Source organism: Quercus lobata, chromosome 5, assembly GCF_001633185.2.
Source record: "Quercus lobata isolate SW786 chromosome 5, ValleyOak3.0 Primary Assembly, whole genome shotgun sequence".
In the NCBI taxonomy this organism is placed as follows: Eukaryota; Viridiplantae; Streptophyta; class Magnoliopsida; order Fagales; family Fagaceae; genus Quercus; species Quercus lobata.
The window spans coordinates 71,938,554-71,958,779 of NC_044908.1; the positions used below are offsets into that span (position 1 = coordinate 71,938,554).

The window sequence follows — 20,226 nt, forward strand, 5'->3', positions numbered from 1 at the left end:
TAAGGAACTCGAGTTTAATAAACTCGAGTTCCTTATAACTTTTTTTTTGGTTGTTGGGATTATTGACAAATAAACATAAACATAAAAATAAGTAGCTTCTTTTTTTATGTTTTTATTTATTTAAATAGAAGCATTGTAAAATATAGAGATTTTAATTTCAAAATATGAATTTAATTTCTACATTAAGTAAAACTATTCATTGTTTTCTCATAAAATTTTTCGGCCCAAGCCGAAGCGCTCATGGACAAACCTCCAAAAATCTCCCATTAAAAACCACACAATATTATTCGAGTCGGGTCGGGTCGGGTCGTCAACATGAATCAAATGATACCCTTAAAGTGTGGATGAAAAGTTTTATAATGCTTAGATTTATAAAAGATACTAGTGAAAGTTCCATGCGTTGCATGGCTTTAATCCTGAATTTTCTTTATATATTTTTTTGAGAAATTATAACTAAATGAGTTATTATTACATAATTTTAAATTTATTTTCTAACTAAATGAATGATTATTATAATATACACATGCATAATTTTTTATATTTGTCCTTATATATAATATCTTTAATTAAGATCATCAATAAAAAACCTTTCTAATTTTTTTTTATAACCCTTATTTATTAATGAAGGAGATGATTTGAACTCAAGCAATTAAATCTTTTATAATACTTGCATATTATTGTTACTTGCATATGCGTAAGTTGCATATTAATGTCACTAATAGGTCCAGATGAGAATTAATAACAACTTACTGTGTAAACTTTATAACAAGTTGTTCACTCTCTTTTTTGTGTAAATTATTTTCGATTCACTATTTTAAAACTGTTCACTGTTTTCTCATAAAACACCTAGTGAAAATCGTGATTTCTAAATTTAAAAGCCAAATCTGAATGCTTTTTCATGTTTGAATTTCACAATAATCGAATCTCTTTTTCTTTGCATTGATGAAATATGTTTCTACATTAATAAAATTTCCTCTCTGCACATCATGTTTACTGTATATTCGAATCTGCTTACTGCATTCATAAAATCTGTTTTCTGCATAAAATTATTTTCTGTTCAGCATTATTTAAAAAATTGTTTACTCTCTTTTTTGCGTAAATTATTTAATAATGTGTTAAAACTAACAAAATAACAAATACCTGAATATAAAACAGCTTCCTAGAGGGTAGTTGTCAATAATGATCATTCACCAGAATGTTATTGATATTACTCTGTTTATTCAAAATCAAGAACCCAAACAAAGAATTGTCATTTTGTAGTTTATATAAAGGCAGAAATCATTAGAATGAACAAATAAATGTGAATCATATCTAGAATGAAATTTGTATGCAAAGGGAAAAGAGAATGAAACACAAAACAAGATAATCACTTAAGCCATGGACTCCTTGTAATTGTTCCTAAGGTTCTGAATCAATTCAAATTCACATCAACATTGACTACCACAGTTACATAATTTCTTGATTCAGGATAGCCATTGCATCTTTAATGGCTTGGGTAGAACCACCGAAGGGCATCCATGACAGATTACTATTCACCAGCACGCGTGAATAGCTTCCAGACAAATCAAGACAGTCCAGACAGATGTTCAAAAGTTACTACTGTTTACTAGCATGCGTAAAAAGAGATCTGATAGATTCCCGAGATCTGAAAGATTCCCAGACAGATGCAGACAGACTATTACTCATTAGTACTAATTTCCATACCACCGACAGATTAACTTAAGTTAAATTTACCTACTCAGGTTACTTTACCATGGTTCATTTCACCTATGAAAGAGACGGGCTACGAAGATAGAAGACAAGTTTCTAAGTTTCTAAGCTTTTAAGTTCCAAGTTTTAGAAAGGCTTTTGTAATAGCCTTCCTTAATTTGCCAATATACACGCACGAGAGTCTTGGAAGCGTCGGGCACATCATGGTCGGCAAACCTCCAAAACTAAGTACAGGGAAATCGTGTTTTCTAAATTTAAAAGTCAAATCTAAATGCTTTTTCATGTTTCAATTTCACAATAATCGAATCTATTTTTCTGCATTGATAAAATATGTTTCTACATTAATATAATATGCTCTCTGCACATCATGTTTACTGCATATTCAAATCTGCTTACTGCATTCATAAAATCTATTTTCTGCATTAATTAAAACTATTTATTGTTTTCTCATAAAAATTGTTCACTATTTTTTGCATAAACTGTTTCTAGGATTTTGCATAAAATTGATCATCATGGCTACTCTTATACCACTACTCAACAAGAGCACAAAGGTGTACAGAAAAAAGTTTGTTTTATTATATATGCTTTAAATTTTAAAGATGATTTTCTTATAAAACATTGTAAAAGGACTTTACAAAAGGACATTGACAGAAAGGCTTTGGAATGATAACTACGCGTATACAGATTGAAAGACAGACAGATATGCCAAGACAGACAGATACAGATACAGATACAGATACAGATACAGATATGCCAAGACAATGAATAGTTTTAATTAATGCAGAAAACAATTTTTATGAATGTAGTAAGCAGATTTGAATAGATGTACAAATGTACAAATATTCTGGACTTGTTGAGAAATTTGATTTCGTTGAAAGTACAAAATCGTGAAAATTCATTTAGTTATTGTGTACATTAGATGTACAGATCATTCGAATTTGTAAAAAACAAAATTTAGATGTACAGATCGTTCTAATTTGATTTTGTTGATTGTATAAAATCTTGAAAGTACAAAATAAAATTGTGTAAATTAGATGTACAGATAGTCTGAATTTGTTGAAAAGTTTGAATTCGTTAAATGTACAAAATCGTGAAAATTAAATGGAAAACTGTGTACTAATGTATTGATCATCCGAATTTGTTGAAAAATTCGAAATCGTTGAATGAAGAAAATCGTGTAAGCTCAATGGAAAACCAAAGAACATACCAAATTGTTGAGCAGCACATGCAGCATTATGAACATCAGTGTAGTAATGGTGGACATCTCACCCCCAAAATTGATGCATAAACTTTACAAGGATGCTCTGCATCCTTGAAAATGGTGCATTACAAAGGGTTGCATTTCTGTGTATTCACGTGGCAAGTCCTTACTTTAGGAGCCATATGGTTTTTTTGTGAAAGAGCGGTTGGTCTGTGTGGTTTTGATGAGTCTGTATGTATTGAATTTATTAATTTTTGCTACAAGTAATGTACAATAAATCTAATTTGGGTGATAAGTGTTATGTGTTTAACATTTCAAATTACACAAATATTGGAAACATCAACATATCTAACTGGAGGCATTTTACTTCCTAAGGTGTTTCCTACATTACAAAGTAGAGGACATTGTCCAACCAAAGCACAAGAATCATATGTAGCAACAAAGAATAGCAGGGAAAAAATGACACAATGGTTTCATATAAACTTAGCCAAAACTAATGAACAGTTAATCTTTAGATTTGTAAAAGTTGAATGTACATAATCATTAGTTGTCTTATATATAGTTAGAAAATAATTCTAAAATTATGTAATAATAACTCATTTAGTTATAATTTCTCAAAAAAATATATAAAGAAAATTCAGGATTAAAGCCATGCAACGCATGGAACTTTCACTAGTATCTTTTATAAATCTAAGCATTATAAAACATTTCATCCACACTTTAAGGGTATCATTTGATTCATGTTGACGACCCGACCTGACCCGACCCGACTCGAATAATATTGTGTGGTTTTTAATGGGAGATTTTTGGAGGCTTAGTCCATGGAGCGGAGGCTCGAATAACATTTCATTCTCTATATTTTACAATGCACCTATTTAAATAAATAAAAACATAAAAAAAGCTACTTATTTTTATGTTTATGTTTATTTGTCAATAATCCCAGCAACCAAAAAAAAAAAAAAAGTTATAAGGAACTCGAGTTTATTAAACTCGAGTTCCTTACAAGCTACTCGAGTTTAAGAAACTCGAGTTCCATAAAAAGTGGTATTACCCTATATAGTTCCGAAATAGTGTTTTTTTACAAAATATTTCAAAAATTCGTGATATTTGGCCATTTTGGCCGGCTTTTGAATATGATGTAAGTTTCAGATTATTTGAATTTTTAACTTTATTTTGGTACTATTTATGAGTCCTATTGTAATTTTTGGTACTATTCATGAATCTTATTGTATTATTCAACTATCTTTTAAGTTTTTTTTTTAAAATTTTTTATACACTTTCAGCACCAAATTGACAATTTTTTTTTTTTGGTATTTAGGAAGCTGGCATTGGCATATAATTGAGATAGACATGATAGTATGAGATTGGTATTATAAACTTTTGATTTGTTTAATGATGATTGCTATTTATTGTATGTTCTCTTATTCAACAACAAGAAACTTCACCTCAATTGAAGTACTTAAAAAGCCACAATTAATAAGAATAAAATAGATAAATAAAATGTTGTTAAGATCAAATTATAAGGTTCAAGGTTCAAGTGACTTAAAAATAAAGATCAAAGCCCAATACGTGACCACAATCTTTATGAGATAGGCCATTCACTACTATGTTGGATGGGAATATGTAATTAGCCTCAGGCCCTAGTTAATAACCCAAACCTCGGTTGCTAAGAAAGCGTTTGGTGAATAATTTAATAGTTAAAAATTAAAAATTGGAATTCAGTTATTGCCTTTGGTACCTTAGGAAGCAAAAATCAAAATTTTTATTTCTTAGAAAATCAAAGTCAAATGAATAAGAAAAAAAACTATTAATCCAAACCTAACTTGATTCAAGCATATCATTAGATTGGTTGAAAATTCCAACCCAACTTACCAATCTACAAAAATAAACTAAAGCCATTGGGTTGAGTTTGGTGGTCTTTGGTAGATTTATTGCACACCCCTGATGGATACTTCAAAAAAAAAAAAAAAAAAAAAAAAAAAAAAAAAAAAAAAAAACCTAGTTCATTAAAAGGAAAAATTTAGTTACAAAACCAATTATACCTTAAGATTACAAACTGCTTTAATGAACAAAGTGATATGTGTAAAAAATGACATTTACATTGCGCATAATTACTTAAGTAAAAATGGCATGTGTACGTGTAGGTTTATTTTTTATTGTTTTAATAGGTGGTGTGGTTAACTTGGATTTGTTGGGTCAACTTAATCATGTGCAGTGCCATTTTTTGCACATGTCACTCTGTCCTTCAACAAAACACTGCGTTTTGCCTCGCCAAAAACCACGTATCTACTACGCACACACACAGAGATACGTGTGTGCGCGCAACCAAACACAATCTCCGGCGGCTACAGCATAAACGGCGATCAATCTCCGGACTCATTTCGACGGCCAGATTGTAATCCCGACGTTGACTACGGTACCACTTTTACTCTCTAGCTTCTGCTTCGTTTGGTAGCCAGCCACGATTTTCATTTTATTACTTTCTTAACGAAACTGCTTAGGAAATTTAGATAAGCTGAAACTGTATCATATCTCTTGCCTTTTGCAATCCAAACAGCTTCTCCGCAATTTTTGTTTTTTACTTTTTTTTTTTTTTTTTTGGTATGGGAATTTTGTCTAACACTTCGTATACACTCACATTGTCATTGGTAGATAGCTGTATACTGCTTCTTAATGCTCAAGTTTAGCAGAAAAATATAATTTTTAGTTCCCTAACTAACACCAAATGATAACATTTTGTAATTCCAATCAATTTGCCTTAAAACACAGTATTTGAAAATGTGAATATAACTTGGGCACACACTTTATAGCTTTTGAGTTTGTGGATCTTTATGAATTCACGCATTGCCTAGTGTTCATAGGTTGATGGCCCGCATAAAATTTAGTCACTTTTCATGAATGAATCTATATAAATCCCTGTAGTTTTGGAAATATAATAGTTATTGAGTGTGTGTGTGCGCGTGCGTGCATGTTCACCTTTAATAAATTTACTAATAACTATGTTCTCTTTGGAAGTTCCAGAGTTTGTTGAAATTGACATTTATATTTTATAGATAAACCCTTTTTTTTTTCTTGGTAGGTATATTTTTTTATCAATCTTATGTGACCGTTTAGCAAATGTTTCATATTTATATACTTCTTCTTGTTCATTTTCAATATTGACTTCTTTCTCTCACTTTTCTATCATCCTATGTTTTATCTTGTTGCCGATGATGAAATTTGCAGAGTAATTTAAGTGTTGCTACTATTTTCTAACTTTGTATATATAACGATGTAAAGTATTTTGGTGAAGGACTTTGTCAGGACTTGATAATATATTCCAGTGACAAATTTTCACAATGAAGACAAGGGCTTCATGGTTTTAGCTGGTGATGTTTTTGATGGGCCTATTAGAAAGGATATTGTGCATTGTGTTGTACTATGGCAGCTTGCAAAACGACAACAGGTAGTTATTGATCAGTATTTTTAAGTTTTGGTGCCTAAAGCATATGTGGCTATAATGCCAATAATGGTATTAATATCCTATAATTAATAGTTTAATACCCTTATGTATATTGCTGAGAGTGTGGCTGCAATCTGTCCTGAAACTGTTACGAACTTGCAATATTGAATCCCAATTAGTAGTCTCATTTTTTGAAGTGTCATAGGTTCTTTCATTTTGCTAGGATTAGGATGGTGAGGGAGAGCAAAACTGTTCTTAATTGATATCAAGCCTTTGGGTTCTCGCATTAAAGGAAGTTTACCGATCATTTTGTTTTGTTTTTGCATGGCTACCTGTAATTTTTTATTCAGAATGTTCAGGTCCATTAAAGTTTTTTCAACCTTCATATTATATATGGTTAGTCTGCCTACATAGTCAAAAAGGGAAAATAAAAGGGTTATTAATTCTAAGATATCATCTCCTGTCCGGAAGTCTTTGCATCTTGAATGCATTTTGCATACTCTTATTTTTGTTTTTAATTACTTTCATATGATGGCTCCTTTGAGTTGATGACATAACCTATAAAGGCCATATTTACTTTTGCAGAGACAAATTCTTGTAATTTGGATAGTATGAACTGATTCTGTGGTACCTTATTATGGATGCTTAAGTTTGTAACTGGTTTAACTAGCTCTATGTAAATGTATGCTAAAGTAGGCCTACATGAATCAAGTATAATATATATAGTTTTCCTTTACTTTGTTGTGATTGTAGAAAAGGGCTTTCATGTATGACTACTAAAGACATGAATTAAGTAGCATTGTTTCCCTCTAATTTCATTTAGGTGCACAAATTTATTATATCAGTTTGTAATAGTTAAGATATAAATACAAATAGTCTCAGTCTAATATTTTCCGTTTATTTCATTTGAATTTCTAAGCACTTTGATTTGTGCATGATGGAAGCAAATACACACATGGTACTCATATGCTCATTCATTAGCATGGAATTTACGGATTCTTTCCAAAACTTCTAGGACCATTTTATATTTAAAACTGCTAGATCAAAAGCAGATTATAGAACTGCCATCCAAGCATGTATTACTACTGATCACAACTTGTCATGAAAACCTATTTTCTTGTTGATGTGCTTACAAGTTGTTGCTGTCATAAGCCCATGTCGAGGCTGTGGATAGGAATGTATCTTCTGAAGAAGAGGTTGATGTGAATAACAACTTCATTGATCCCCAAGCAGAGGACCGAGAATTAAAAGGTCAGCTTTTGTGCAAGTACAGTGGATATTTAGGCAGTCTGAAGCAGGACTTCATGAAGAAAAGGAAGAAAGGGAAACTGCCTAAAGAAGCCAGGCAACAGTTGCTGGATTGGTGGAGCAGGCATTACAAATGGCCTTACCCATCGGCACCTATAACCGTACGACTTTGTTAATGCCCATTAATGTTGTTGTGCATAAGTTTAATGAACAAGATTAATTTGTCTGTGGAGAACTGTTTTGTTTCAAAAAAAAAAAAACAAAACCACTTGTTAGACTCTCCCTTGATGAGTGAAGTCCAACAAAGTGGGATTTGTGACTTTTTAAATGAGAGGTAGCGTGGTTCAAATTGTTTCCCTTGCCAATATCATGACAAATTATTATTTGTCCCATAAGCTTAAGTAAGGAAATGTTGGGCTTAATCATTTAGTCTAATGCTTTTAAATATGGGATTGGTTCACCATCTTATTTGGTGCAACCTCATGTATATTTGAAATTATTTCTTTATTTTTATACGTTAATAACATAGTATAATTTCATAAGATGTTATCAAAATTGAACTAATTAAGTATTTTAGCTTTATTTTCAAGAAAATTAAAAGACAATAAAAATGGAAAATAAATATACAAAATGTTAATTTTTAATAAACAATAAAATATGGAAATTAAAAAATTATTTTGATAATTTTATCATTTCATAAAATAACCCAGCTTGGCAAAATAAAAAAAATTTAATATTAAAATTTAGTCCAATTTTAAAATATTTTAAAGAAAAAAAAAAAAGAGAGATAATTAATACGTATTTATTTTTATTTCTACACTCAATGATTGTATCATAAAATACACAACATACAATTAAAATAGTATACATTATACACCCACAGTAATTGTATAGGTAACTATGGGAATGACTTATGTTCATAACTGCTGTACCCTTGTGTGTTTACGTGTATATATATAAGGTACTAATAAATGTAATTGTAAAAAATGTAAATGTAAATATTAACCTAAACATAAACAAATTCATAAAAACAACAACAAAAAGGAAACTAAGTGAGCATTTGGTTTGCATGTCTCTCCCCCTGCGTTTGTGTTTTTTTTTTTTTAACCAGCGCTTAATCGTAGTATGAACAGTAATTTTATTATTATTTTTTTATTGTTTTCAGTTTTCAGCAAAATAAGCGGTATCCAAACGGACCCTAACCATTAAGTTTACAATTAAAAAAAAAAAAAAAAAAAAAAAGAAGAGAGAAGAAGAAGAAGAAGAGATTTTAGGTCTTCCATTGAAATGAATATTCAAATCTACTTAAGGCATTAAGGCACTAAGTTGATCCCAACTCATTCTCCTTTCTATAAATAGAGAAGATTCTAGGTTTCCTATATTGTCAAATGTCTTTCCATCACCTTTTTCAGTTTATCTACATTCATTATCCTAATAACTAAACCTAAGGTAATGAATTCAATGAACTCAAAATCTTCTTTTGTTTATGTTTTGTTTATGTTTATAAGCATGTATGGTTACATGTATAAAAGTACCATACAATATAATTGAGAAATATATAAATGAAAATGTAAATATAAACATTAACAAATATATAATTTAATAAAATTGAAGTAAATTCTTCTTCTTAAAGAGTTGAAATTTCTGCTCAAGATTTGGACAAGGTCTTAGAAACTTCATCAATACTATCTTATTGGAGCAAGAGTTGTTGAACATAATCATGAGCCTTAACTATGTTCTATATCGCGACCTCAAGTTGTTTTTGAAGATCTCTCCATTCTTGGTCTCTTTGTTTTTTAGCTTTAGATGCTTCACCCAGCTAAAAATTAGCAAAATTAAGTTGAGGCTTGTACTTATTGTGAGCTGCAAGCTTCACTTAATGATCCATAAGTAGCTTTTCTACTTGCTTTGAGGTTGTATTAGCTTGAGAGAGCTGGGAAACTATGGTATTAATACTTTTCAAAAATTTGTTGAGAATCATCCATTTGTTTATATCATTTTTTTTTTCAATATGATAAGGTAGCAAAGAACTTAAAGCTTCAAAATTGGGTTTGGTGTTTGTATTGAGCATGACCTGAGTAATCTAAATAGACAGGTATTCTTTAAGCACCCAAGAAACTGATTCAATTGGTCAGAAGATACTTGTACAGCCAGTTATAGAAGTAGATTTGAAAGGAGTGTCTCATTTTTTGATAATTGTGCACATTCTCAACTAATTGGTCATGATCAACTTGTTGGAGAGTAAAGATCTCTTATATTTAAAAACAAGGTTAGTGAACCATGAAACAAAACATAGATGTAAAAAGAAAGAAGGGAAAAGAGAATGGGTGCTTAAATTTTTTTTTTTTGATGGAAAAAAGGGGGGGCGGGGGCGACCATTTGTGACTAACCCCCCAGGGCATGACCTAATAGGGGCACCTCCCCGCTAGGGAATGTTGGATTGAGCCATAGCTACTGTGACCGGGACGCCACAGACCTCACCCTAGCACCCCAAGAGAGCCAGCAGGAGAGGCACAATGCAAGTTAGGACACCCTCCTCCCACACGGTACCCGCCACGACTCGAACAAGGGACCTTGTGCTTGCATGTGGGATCTCTCCCAACTGGGCCAATGGGTGCTTAAAATTACTTTAAGGCTTTACGTGGAGCATCATACTTATCTATATCTTATAATAATGTTATATTTATTCACTTTAGATTATAGTTATTGGATTCAATCACATTATTGTTTTTTTTTTTCTATCAATGTTTTTTAGATTACAGTAAATGGTTTCAATTAAACTAAAATTACAATATCAATTATAAATATAAATCTATATATAAATGCAAATATAAACATACACATAAACATTAACAAATATATAATTTAATAAAAAGGATGTAACTTCTTTCTAGAGAGTTGAAATTTTTGCTTGAGATTTGGACAAGGATTTAATTTTCATCAACACTATCTTTTTGGGGCAAGAGTTGTTGAACATAATCATGAGCCTTAACTATGCTCTATCTCCTTACCTCAAGTTGTTTTTGAAGTTCTCTCCATTCTTGGTTGCTCTGTTTTTTAGCTTTAGATGCTTCACCCAACTAAAAATTAGCAAAATTAAGTTGAGACTTATACTTATCATGAGTTGCAAGCTTCACCTTATGATCCACAAGTAGCTTGAGAGAGCTTGAAGTAGTTAATAATTTAAAACTTCAAAATTTAGTTTGGTGTTTGTAACAAGGATGAAGTGAGTAATCGGAACAGACAAATATTTCTTTAAGTTTCCAAGAGACTGCTTCAATTAGACTTTATGGGGAGCATAATACTTATTTATATCTTATAATATTATTATTTTTTATTCTCTTTAGATTATAGTAATTGAATTCAATTAATCTAAAATTACAGTATCAATATTGGATACAATCACAAAATAGTTTTTTTTTTCTATAATTGTTTTTTAGATTAAAATTGTTACGACCCAAATCCATAGAACATGGATTTAGATGCATGACTAACTTGCTGATATTGCATAACTCAATAAACGTAATTAATTCCAAAATTAATTTAAACTCCAAATAAACATTGCTCTTAATAGACCTCTTACAACATCTAAAATCCACAATTTAGAAAAAATCTCCAAATATTGTAAAATCATAAGCGAAATAAAAATAACTAAAAATCCTTTAAGGCTTTAAGCATTATTGACGTCGTCTAAAATCTCCCATGCTCTAACTTGTACCTTACAAACTGATCCAAAGGTTCTGTTTCCCAACTAATTTTAATCTGAAAATTGTAATTGATGGGGTGAGCACACATCTAGTAAGCAATTATACACAATACACAACAGCATAGAGTCAAGCAGAGCACGAGTATTTTGATTTCACAAACTCATTGACATCAAATATAATTTTTTTTCCAAAACATATAATGAACCACTTAATACATATGTAATCAAATCTTAAAATCATTCAAAAATACATACAAATAATTTATCAGAGCATAGTGTCACATATACACATATCACATACAATCCTGTGAGCGGATACCAACATCTAACCCCTATGAGTGTGCTTACACATATATCTGATCAATTCTAAAAAACACTTATTTTGAGTCGCATATCATAAAGGCAAAGCTTATACAAAATAGAATAATTTTCTTAATATTAACAATTATTCCAAATATAGAGGCATATCGAATATCACAATATTGAATTGAAACATAAATCAAAGGATGCTTGACTCTCTTAAGGAATAAATAGGAACTGAGGAGTTTATTTAAGCATTTTACAATTCTTGAATAAGTCTGAAAACTCAATTTGCTAAAAGAAATGTTTTAAATACCATTTGGAAAATAGAAATATGAGTTTGAAATCACTTGGTTTTAAACAAATTTAAAGATCAAGAACCTTTTTAGAAAACTTACTTTGAAACTCAGTTATTTTATGAAAATAGTTTAGTTTAGAAATCATCTTTTAAATGAAATTCGGACGTTCAAAACGTTATTTACAACTTGAAGTTTCTCTTTAAAACATTATTTAAAAGCCGAAGTTTCTCTTTTAATGATGTAAAAATGCTTTTGATAAACTTTAGAAAATGTATGCTTAAAAACATAACTTTTGAAAACCTTTGACTTTGAGGAACCTAATGAACAAAATTGTGCATATTATGCATAATTACTTACTGCACTTTAATCACTTTGAAAGTCTAGCCGAAACACCCTCCAAATAGTCTCAAAATACTCTTAAATAGGACCTATAATCAACCATGAAAATTACTTAATATCCTCTACAAAATATAAATCTTATTGCATTATACAAACTGACTCACTAGGATTAAATTTTACTGAACTAATAACACTTTTAACACTAAATTAAAGTTTCTCTAACCAATGATGTTCTAACCAATAATATCCCTTGCATTAATCGAAACTCATATTGCCATGAGGAAGGCAGTAGCCAAAATATCATTGACCTAGGATTTAATATAAAACCCCAATGAAAATGTAAGAGCCATATACCCGAATAGAGATTTGTAATCCATGACTTGTTCTAGAGACACACAGTAGACAACCTAGGATTTAATTATATAACCCCAATGAAAACGTGAAAGCCAAATTCATGAGTAATGATTTGATCCATGACTTTTTTCATGGATACACTCGGTGGCCAAATCTAGGATAATATATATATATATATATATATATATATATATATATATATACCAATGAAAACGTAACAGGCATACATGAGTTAAGATTTTATCCATGTCTTTGTTCATGGATACACACAGTGGGCAAATCTAACGTAAAAGTATAAATAAAATTTTAGGACCGAAACTAACCCTTTGAACAATCTAACATCACTAACTGATTCCATGATAAAATCATAACCTTTTAATTCTTTGTTTCTATCAAATGAGAAATCATACCTGGAACAATTTAGTTGTTTCTTCAATTGTATTTCTTCTATACTCCAAGAAAAAATGCACCTCCTAAGCTCCTTAGTGATGAAACCCTTTATATGAAAACCCTAATTTATCTCTTCCTCTACCTTGTATTTAAGGTATCAAAGATGTGGGCATGGTTGGGTAGTGGGCTGAAGTTTGAGATCCACTAGAACTTATCTCCTTAGTCTCCAAGAAGCCCATAAAACTTAAATATACTTCCAAGACTTTAATTCTCAATTAACCTCAAATTAAGATTTATTTGTTTAGATAAGCCGGAATTCCAAAGGATCCCAATAACTCTTAAACTTCTAGTCCAAATAGGTTTTAATTCTCTAATCCTTTTCCTTAACTGATTAGGGGACCAAAAGTTTTATATGAATAACTCACAAAGTAAAACTCCACGTTACATCTTCCACTTTTATTTATTTATTTATTATTTTAACTACAGTACTAAATTGCATGCACTAAAACTTTAATTTTCTCACCTATTTTGTAGCACCACAAAATCGTCTACTCGCATTTTATAGTGCACACACATATAGCACCTTAACTCTATAATAATAATGACGATGATGGTGATGATCATAAAATAAAATCGGGGTATTACAAAAATAATTGGATTCAATTAATCTAAAATTACAATATCAATAATTGGATTCAACCATAATATTGTTTTAATCACTATGCTTATAACCATGTATGGTTACTATATAAGAGTACCAAACAATATGATTGAGAAATATATAAATATAAATTTCAATAAAAATGAAAATATAAACATAAACATTAACATTAACAAATATATAATTTAATAAAAAGGAAGTAAAATCTTCCTAGAGAGATGAAATTTCTACTTGAGAATTGGACAAGGGCTTAGAAGTTCCATCAACACAATCTTTTTGGAGCTAGTGTTGTTGAACATAATCATGAGCCTTAACTATGTACTATCTCTTGACCTCAAGTTGTTTTTGAAGATCTCTCCATTATTGGTCTCTTCATTTTCAGCTTTAGATGCTTCACCGAGCTAAAAAAATTTGCAAAATTAAGTGAGACTTATACTTATCGTGAGCTGCAAGCTTCACCTTATGATCGGCAAGTAGCTTTTTTGCTAACTCCGAGGTTGTCTTGGCTTGAGAGAGCTTGAAGTTGTAAAGAACTTAAAAACAAGGTTAGTGAACCACAAAACAAAACATAGATGTAGAAAGAAGAAGGGAAAAGAAATTGGGTGCTTACAATTATTATTAGGCTTTATGGGGAGCGAAATACTTATCTATATCTTATAATATTATTATATTTATTCTCTTTTGATTATAGTAATTGAATTCAATTAATCTAAAATTACAATATCAATATTGGATACAATCACAATTTTTTTTTTTTTTTTGGATTAGAGTTATTGGATTCAATTAATCTAAAATTATATTATCAATTATTGGATTCAGTTGTAATATTGTTTCAATCACTATGCTTATGTTTATAACCATGTATAGTTACACATGTAAGAGCATCAATACCAAAAATCACACCAGAAATTGCAAATATGATACAAATGGCAATTTTTTGAAAAAGAATGCATATTTTCCATGATTTTGAATTGAATGTGGAAAAAAAAAAACAATATAGTTAAGAAAAATTGTAAATAAAATGCTAAAAAATTAAGCTTTTATAAGCTCATGCTAAACAAATACTTGGTTAAAAGTGAATGATAAATATTCAACTTTCTTTGTTAAACAGAATTCTACTATGTATTGTGAGAGACCGCACCCCAGGCCCTTTTTTTGGTGTTGGGCCAAACTCACATGAATAGGTGGAGTCATGTTATTTCCTCTCAAAATGGAGGTTCGATTGATTATATTTTTTCGGGTAAACTACATAAATGGTCCCTATCCTTTACACCATATTTCAATTTAGTCCCTAACCTTTCACTTGTGTCAATTTGGTCCCTAACGTTTTAGTGTCGTGTTAACTTAGTCCCTGCCGTTATCTCATGGATGGAAAAATCTGACGTGTCAAACGGCCTAATTTTTATTACCACATCAACAGACACATGTCTTGCCACGTTAGTTTTTTTTTAACCCAAATCAAAATTTTTTTTTATTTTTTTTGGTTTGATAAGAAAATTTGTAGATTTTATTAAACAGGGGCAGACCCAAATTAATTCTAAAACACACATCTTCCTAAAATCCAAAATCCCTAACGGTGAGGGTGGCGGCTCCTTCTTCTAGCGGCGCCTTCCTTCTTCCGGCGGCACCTTCTCTACTCCAGCAAGCCCAGGTCTGTCTCTTTATCTCGCGCTTTCTCTCTCTCTCTATCACTCATTCTTACTTCATGTTTGGCTCCTTCGATCAATTTGGCTCAACATTTGGCTCAACCTTTGTGTCTTACTTTATATCGTGATTTAGTCTTTTCCTGCTCTTATTTTTATACCTTTGGCTCCCCCGTATTTTTATACTCTTTTCTTGCTAATTTTTTATGCTCAATCTCGCATCAGTGGAGATTAGCTGTATGGTTGCTGCAATGTAGAAACTCCAATTTTTTTTTAAACCCTTTAACTCCGCTATAGTCCACTGTGAATCTGTTTGGGACCATTTCTACCTTAAATGGTAGGACCCACTTGTAGTAATATACACATACAGACAAACACATTCAAATGAACCTTTGCATGATAAGTCATTTGATTCAAAAGGTACCAGATTCACATAGAAAATTCAATAAAAGAGTCAAGACATGGAGATGGTCAAGTTGACACTTCATTCTTTATAAATAAGGTCTATTTTGGTACTACTTATTGCTGAAAACTGGAAATTGAAAACTGAAAACATAGTAACAAAATAATTTTTAAATATGTAAATAGTATTGTAGGACCCAGTTTTAAAGTTGTTTTTGTTGAAAAAAGTAGTTTATGGGTCCTGTGAACAGTGCACGAGACCCACTAAAAACAAAAAAACTGAGTTTGGAAAACGCTAAGAATGAGGACCTGTTTCTAAGAATGATAACAAAAGATTAAATTTGTATTTTTCTTTTTCTCCCTTTAATGAAATAAAAGAAGTGCATAAAAGCCTAACTGGTACTAGTGAAAAATAATATTGTTTATGTATCTTATTTTGTTTGTTTGTTTTTTTTTTTGCAAGAATGGATGAATTTTTTGTGGAAGTTCATCATGGTGGGAAATTTTTGAGCGATCCAATTAGGTATGAGGGGGTTGCTATAAATTATTTTGATGGTAATGAACGAGATTGTTGGTCTGCCCAAGAATTGAGAAATATGGTTGAGAAGTTGGGGTATATGAGTTATGGTAAGTTGTGGTATAGAATGCCTATGGTGAGCTTGGAGGATGGTGGGCTTAGGCATGTATCTATTGACAATGATGATTTGGCTATGAGTATGGCAGATGCTGTTCAAGGGCATAAGGTGATAGAGTTGTATGTAGAGCACTGTGTGGATGTGCCTAACATAATTGATGATGTGGGGGATGATATAAACTATTCTAACAATTCTAACGACTCAAGTGGTAGTGATGATGCTTTTGATAAGATGGCGATGGGACCAATAGATTTAGGCCAAGCAAGCAAAGAACAAGATAGTAACATGGCAATGGGGTCAAATGCCAAGATTGTAACTGGTCTTAGTGACAATGACCAACCTTATGAATCTGAGGAGCTTTTGAGTATGGATGATGATGATGACAACAATGCTATACCTCCTTATCCTGTGTTTGTACCTCCAACAAACCCAAAACATACCAACTTTGTAAAGGGAATGCTATTTATTTCACTTGAACAGTTTAAGAATGCTGTAATGATTATGCTGTTCATGGGGGCTGGGGAATTCGGTTTAAAAAAAATGATAAAGTTCGAGTGAGGGCAATTTGTCAAGATGGGTGTAAGTGGATAGCATATGTCGCAAAGATGAGGGACCAAATTACATTTCAGATGAGAACATACTATGGTCGACATACTTGTACTAGGACTTTTAAGAATATGAGATGCACTAGTAAATGGTTGGGGAAGACACTAGTGAGCGAGTTGAGTGACCACCCAAACACGACAAGTTCCACAATTGTAAAAAAAGGTCAGGAGAAATATGTTGTGCACATTTCAAGGAGCAAAGCACATAGAGCAAAGGTTTGTGCACAAGACATGATTACTGGTGACCAAGCGGCACATTTTACCAACATTCGAGAATATTGTGTTGAGTTGTTGAGGACAAATAGAGGTAGTTCAGTCCTATTGAATGTGGTTACAGCTAACTTACCTATTGAGGAGATTGAAAGGCCTGGGAGGACATTATGTCCATTGTTTCAGAGGTTGTATGTCTGTTTAGATGCATGTAAGAAGGATTTTGTTGCATGTAGGCCTTTTATTGGTGTGGATGCATGCCATTTGAAAGGACACTATGGTGGACAACTCATGACTGCTGTGGCTACAGACCCTAACGATCAATTGTTCCCTTTAGCATTTGCCGTTGTAGAAGTTGAGACAAAGGACTCGTGGACTTGGTCTTATAGGTGATATTAATGCCGGTTCAAATCGTAGATTGACATTCATCTCTGATCAACAAAAGGTTTGTCCAAATTTTAATTTACTTTTAATGTTGTTTGTTTATTCATAGTTTGTCTATTATTTATTTGTTGTTGATGTGTGTTTATCTTGGTTATGTAGGGTTTAATACCCACATTTGAGGAGTTGATGCCTGGGGTGGACCATAGACTATGTGTTAGGCATTTGTACAACAACTTTAAGAAGAAACATCCTGGCTTGATCTTGAGGGATATTTTTTGGAGGATAGCTACTGCAACTTATTATAAGCAATGGGATAGGGCAATGAAAGAGTTGAGATCAGTTAGCACACAAGCATTTGAATGGGTTAGTGGTTATTCACCTTCACAGTGGTGCAAACATGCATTTAGTGTGTACCCTAAGTGTGACTCATTGACTAATAACATGTGTGAATCATTCAACTCGGTTATTTTAGATTCTAGAGAGAAGCCAGTCATTCATTTGGTAGAAGATTTAAGGTTGTATCTAATGAGAAAATTCCAATCATGTAAGGATCAGATGATGAAATCTGAAGATGAGTTATGTAAAGTAACTAGAAAGAAGTTAGAGAAGAACATAAATGCTAGTGGTAATTGGATGTCAACATGGGCTGGCGATGAGAAGTTTGAGGTGCATTGTAGTGCAATGCAATTTATTGTTGACTTGGCAGATAAATCTTGCACTTGTAGGAGGTGGGACTTGACTGGAGTGCCTTGTTGTCATGCAATCAGTTGCATTTTTTACAAAAAAGAGCCTGTGGAGCCCTATGTCAACGAGTGCCTCAAGATGCAAACTTATGCAGCATGTTATGAGCCAATGGTCATGCCTATGAATGAAACAGATATGTGGGAAGATACTGGGTTTGAGCCTGTGGGACCTCCACGTAAGCAGAGACCTCTAGGTAGGCCTAAGAAGCGTAGAAAGAGAGATGCTGATGAGCAGAGGCCACAATCTTCAAAATTGAGAAGGAATCTAGTTATGAAGTGTCAATATTGTAAAAAGGTTGGTCATAACAAGAGGACATGCAAAGGAAAAGTTGGTGGCAATCAAAGGCAGCCTACAAGTCAACAACAGAGTAATTTCACACAGCCTACTACGGTATAATTTTAGTTACTACATAAAAGTGATATTTGTCATTCTTACCGTCTTTAAAAAAAAAAAAATTAAACTATGCTATAGTAATTTTCATTTTATGCTTTACTACTGTGATAATTGTCTCTTATTGCTTTGCTAGGGAGAGGGTACAAGTGCAAGTGCAAGTGCAAATGTTGGTGCTGGTGCTGGTGCTGGTGCAAGTGCAAGTGCAAGTGCTGGTGCAAGTGCAAGTACTGGTGCATATGAAAATCAACCTTTACAGCCAATAATACCACCATGGTCAATTGCAAGTGCACAAGCACATTCTGAAGGTGGTGCAAATACACAATCAGCTGCAAATGCAATAGCCACAGCAGTGACCTCCGCAATAGCTAGGACATTTACCAATGTTGAAAATGGTCCATTTGTTCCACTACCACAAGGTAAAAAGCCGAAGAGGCCTAGGAGAAAAGCAATTGATACGCCAAGGGGGAAAATAAAGCCTTGGGTCAGCAATGTACCACTTCCAAAAATATGGGGTCCACCTCCTTCACGGAAAGGAAACACTTCTCTAACCAAAGAAACACTGATGGCTGCTAGTCAAATTGCAAGGTATAGGGAGACATTCAACATACTTGGCAGTCAGGAATTAGTTCATGTACCACCATCATTTAGGGGACAAAGTGAAAAAAGGAAAGGAAGGAAGTCGTGGCTAATTTTTATTTATATTCATTTTAAAGACCAGTTGGAATTTTTATTTGTTTTGACTTCTATTCTATTATGGATTCATGTTTTAAGTCAACTACCAGTTCGTTCATGCACTTTGGATTTTCATTTTAAGTTATGTTGTGTATTGACAAGTTTAATATGTCATGTAATTTGACTATTGAGTACTCTAGATGATTACCAACAGGTTTGAATGGATGTTATTGTTAGTGTCATTTTATGATGCCCAGTTTTTTATGTATCGTGTCCATTATTTTCCTTATTGTCTTTGCAGTTTGGTACTTCTTAATGCCAAAAAATATGGATGATTGCCAATGTGCTTGAATGGATATTTTTGTTTAGTGTCATTTTGAGTTTGGATGATTGCAAACTCAAATTACATCGTAGTATCTATTACAAACTCAAAATTACATCATTTGAAACTATTACATTAGTTAGCCTTTAAGTTAACATCATTGTGTTGCAAGCCTCCATATGAGCCTCCATATGAGGTACTTGAAGACATTTGTAACCTGGTACAAATAAATTACAATTAGTTTCAAATGAATAGCCACAAAAAAAACCCACAATAACATAAAAGAAACAGTCAAAGAATATGAGCTCCAAACAAGAGTATCATAAGAAATCATCATCTAAAACTTATGATTGATGACAGATTGAGAGTAAGTCACCAATAGCAAAAATATTAAACACCAAAGTATCTAGGCAAGTCCTAATTTTGAAAATTTTAGTGGCTATTCTCATCAAATGTTTGTCAAGTAGCCTTCTAGCATTTCCCTGCAAAATAAAGTGTTTCACACAACTCTTTGAATAATTCAAAAGTAAAGAAAATCTAAAAATCCATGGTCTGCAATAGAAAAT

The 20,226-nt window shown here is 32.1% G+C and overlaps 1 protein-coding gene and 1 long non-coding RNA gene across 3 annotated transcripts; both read left to right on the forward strand.

Annotated features, from left to right (window-relative positions):
• Positions 1–5,139: 5,139 nt before the first annotated feature.
• On the forward strand, positions 5,140–7,933 carry LOC115988581. Of its 2 annotated transcripts, none has more exons than XR_004091586.1 (3): positions 5,140–5,327; positions 6,204–6,356; positions 7,506–7,933. It is a non-coding gene; the product is annotated as an uncharacterized LOC115988581 (long non-coding RNA). The 2 variants fall into 2 exon arrangements; XR_004091587.1 differs by having other exon boundaries at positions 6,215–6,356.
• Positions 7,934–16,798: 8,865 nt separating this feature from the next.
• On the forward strand, positions 16,799–19,654 carry LOC115991070. The gene is made up of 4 exons (XM_031114819.1): positions 16,799–17,590; positions 17,689–18,663; positions 18,800–19,297; positions 19,640–19,654. The coding sequence occupies exons 2-4, from the start codon at positions 17,716–17,718 to the stop codon at positions 19,652–19,654; spliced, it is 1,461 nt and encodes a 486-aa protein (XP_030970679.1). The 5' UTR covers positions 16,799–17,590; positions 17,689–17,715.
• Positions 19,655–20,226: the final 572 nt, after the last annotated feature.

Bases quoted from the DNA above. Each gene is read 5' to 3' on its own strand.
- LOC115991070 (XM_031114819.1), top strand. From the start codon at position 17,716: ATGCCTGGGGTGGACCATAGACTATGTGTTAGGCATTTGTACAACAAC. The intron at 18,664-18,799 runs GTATAATTTTAG...TTGCTTTGCTAG, and splicing joins ATTTCACACAGCCTACTACG to GGAGAGGGTACAAGTGCAAG.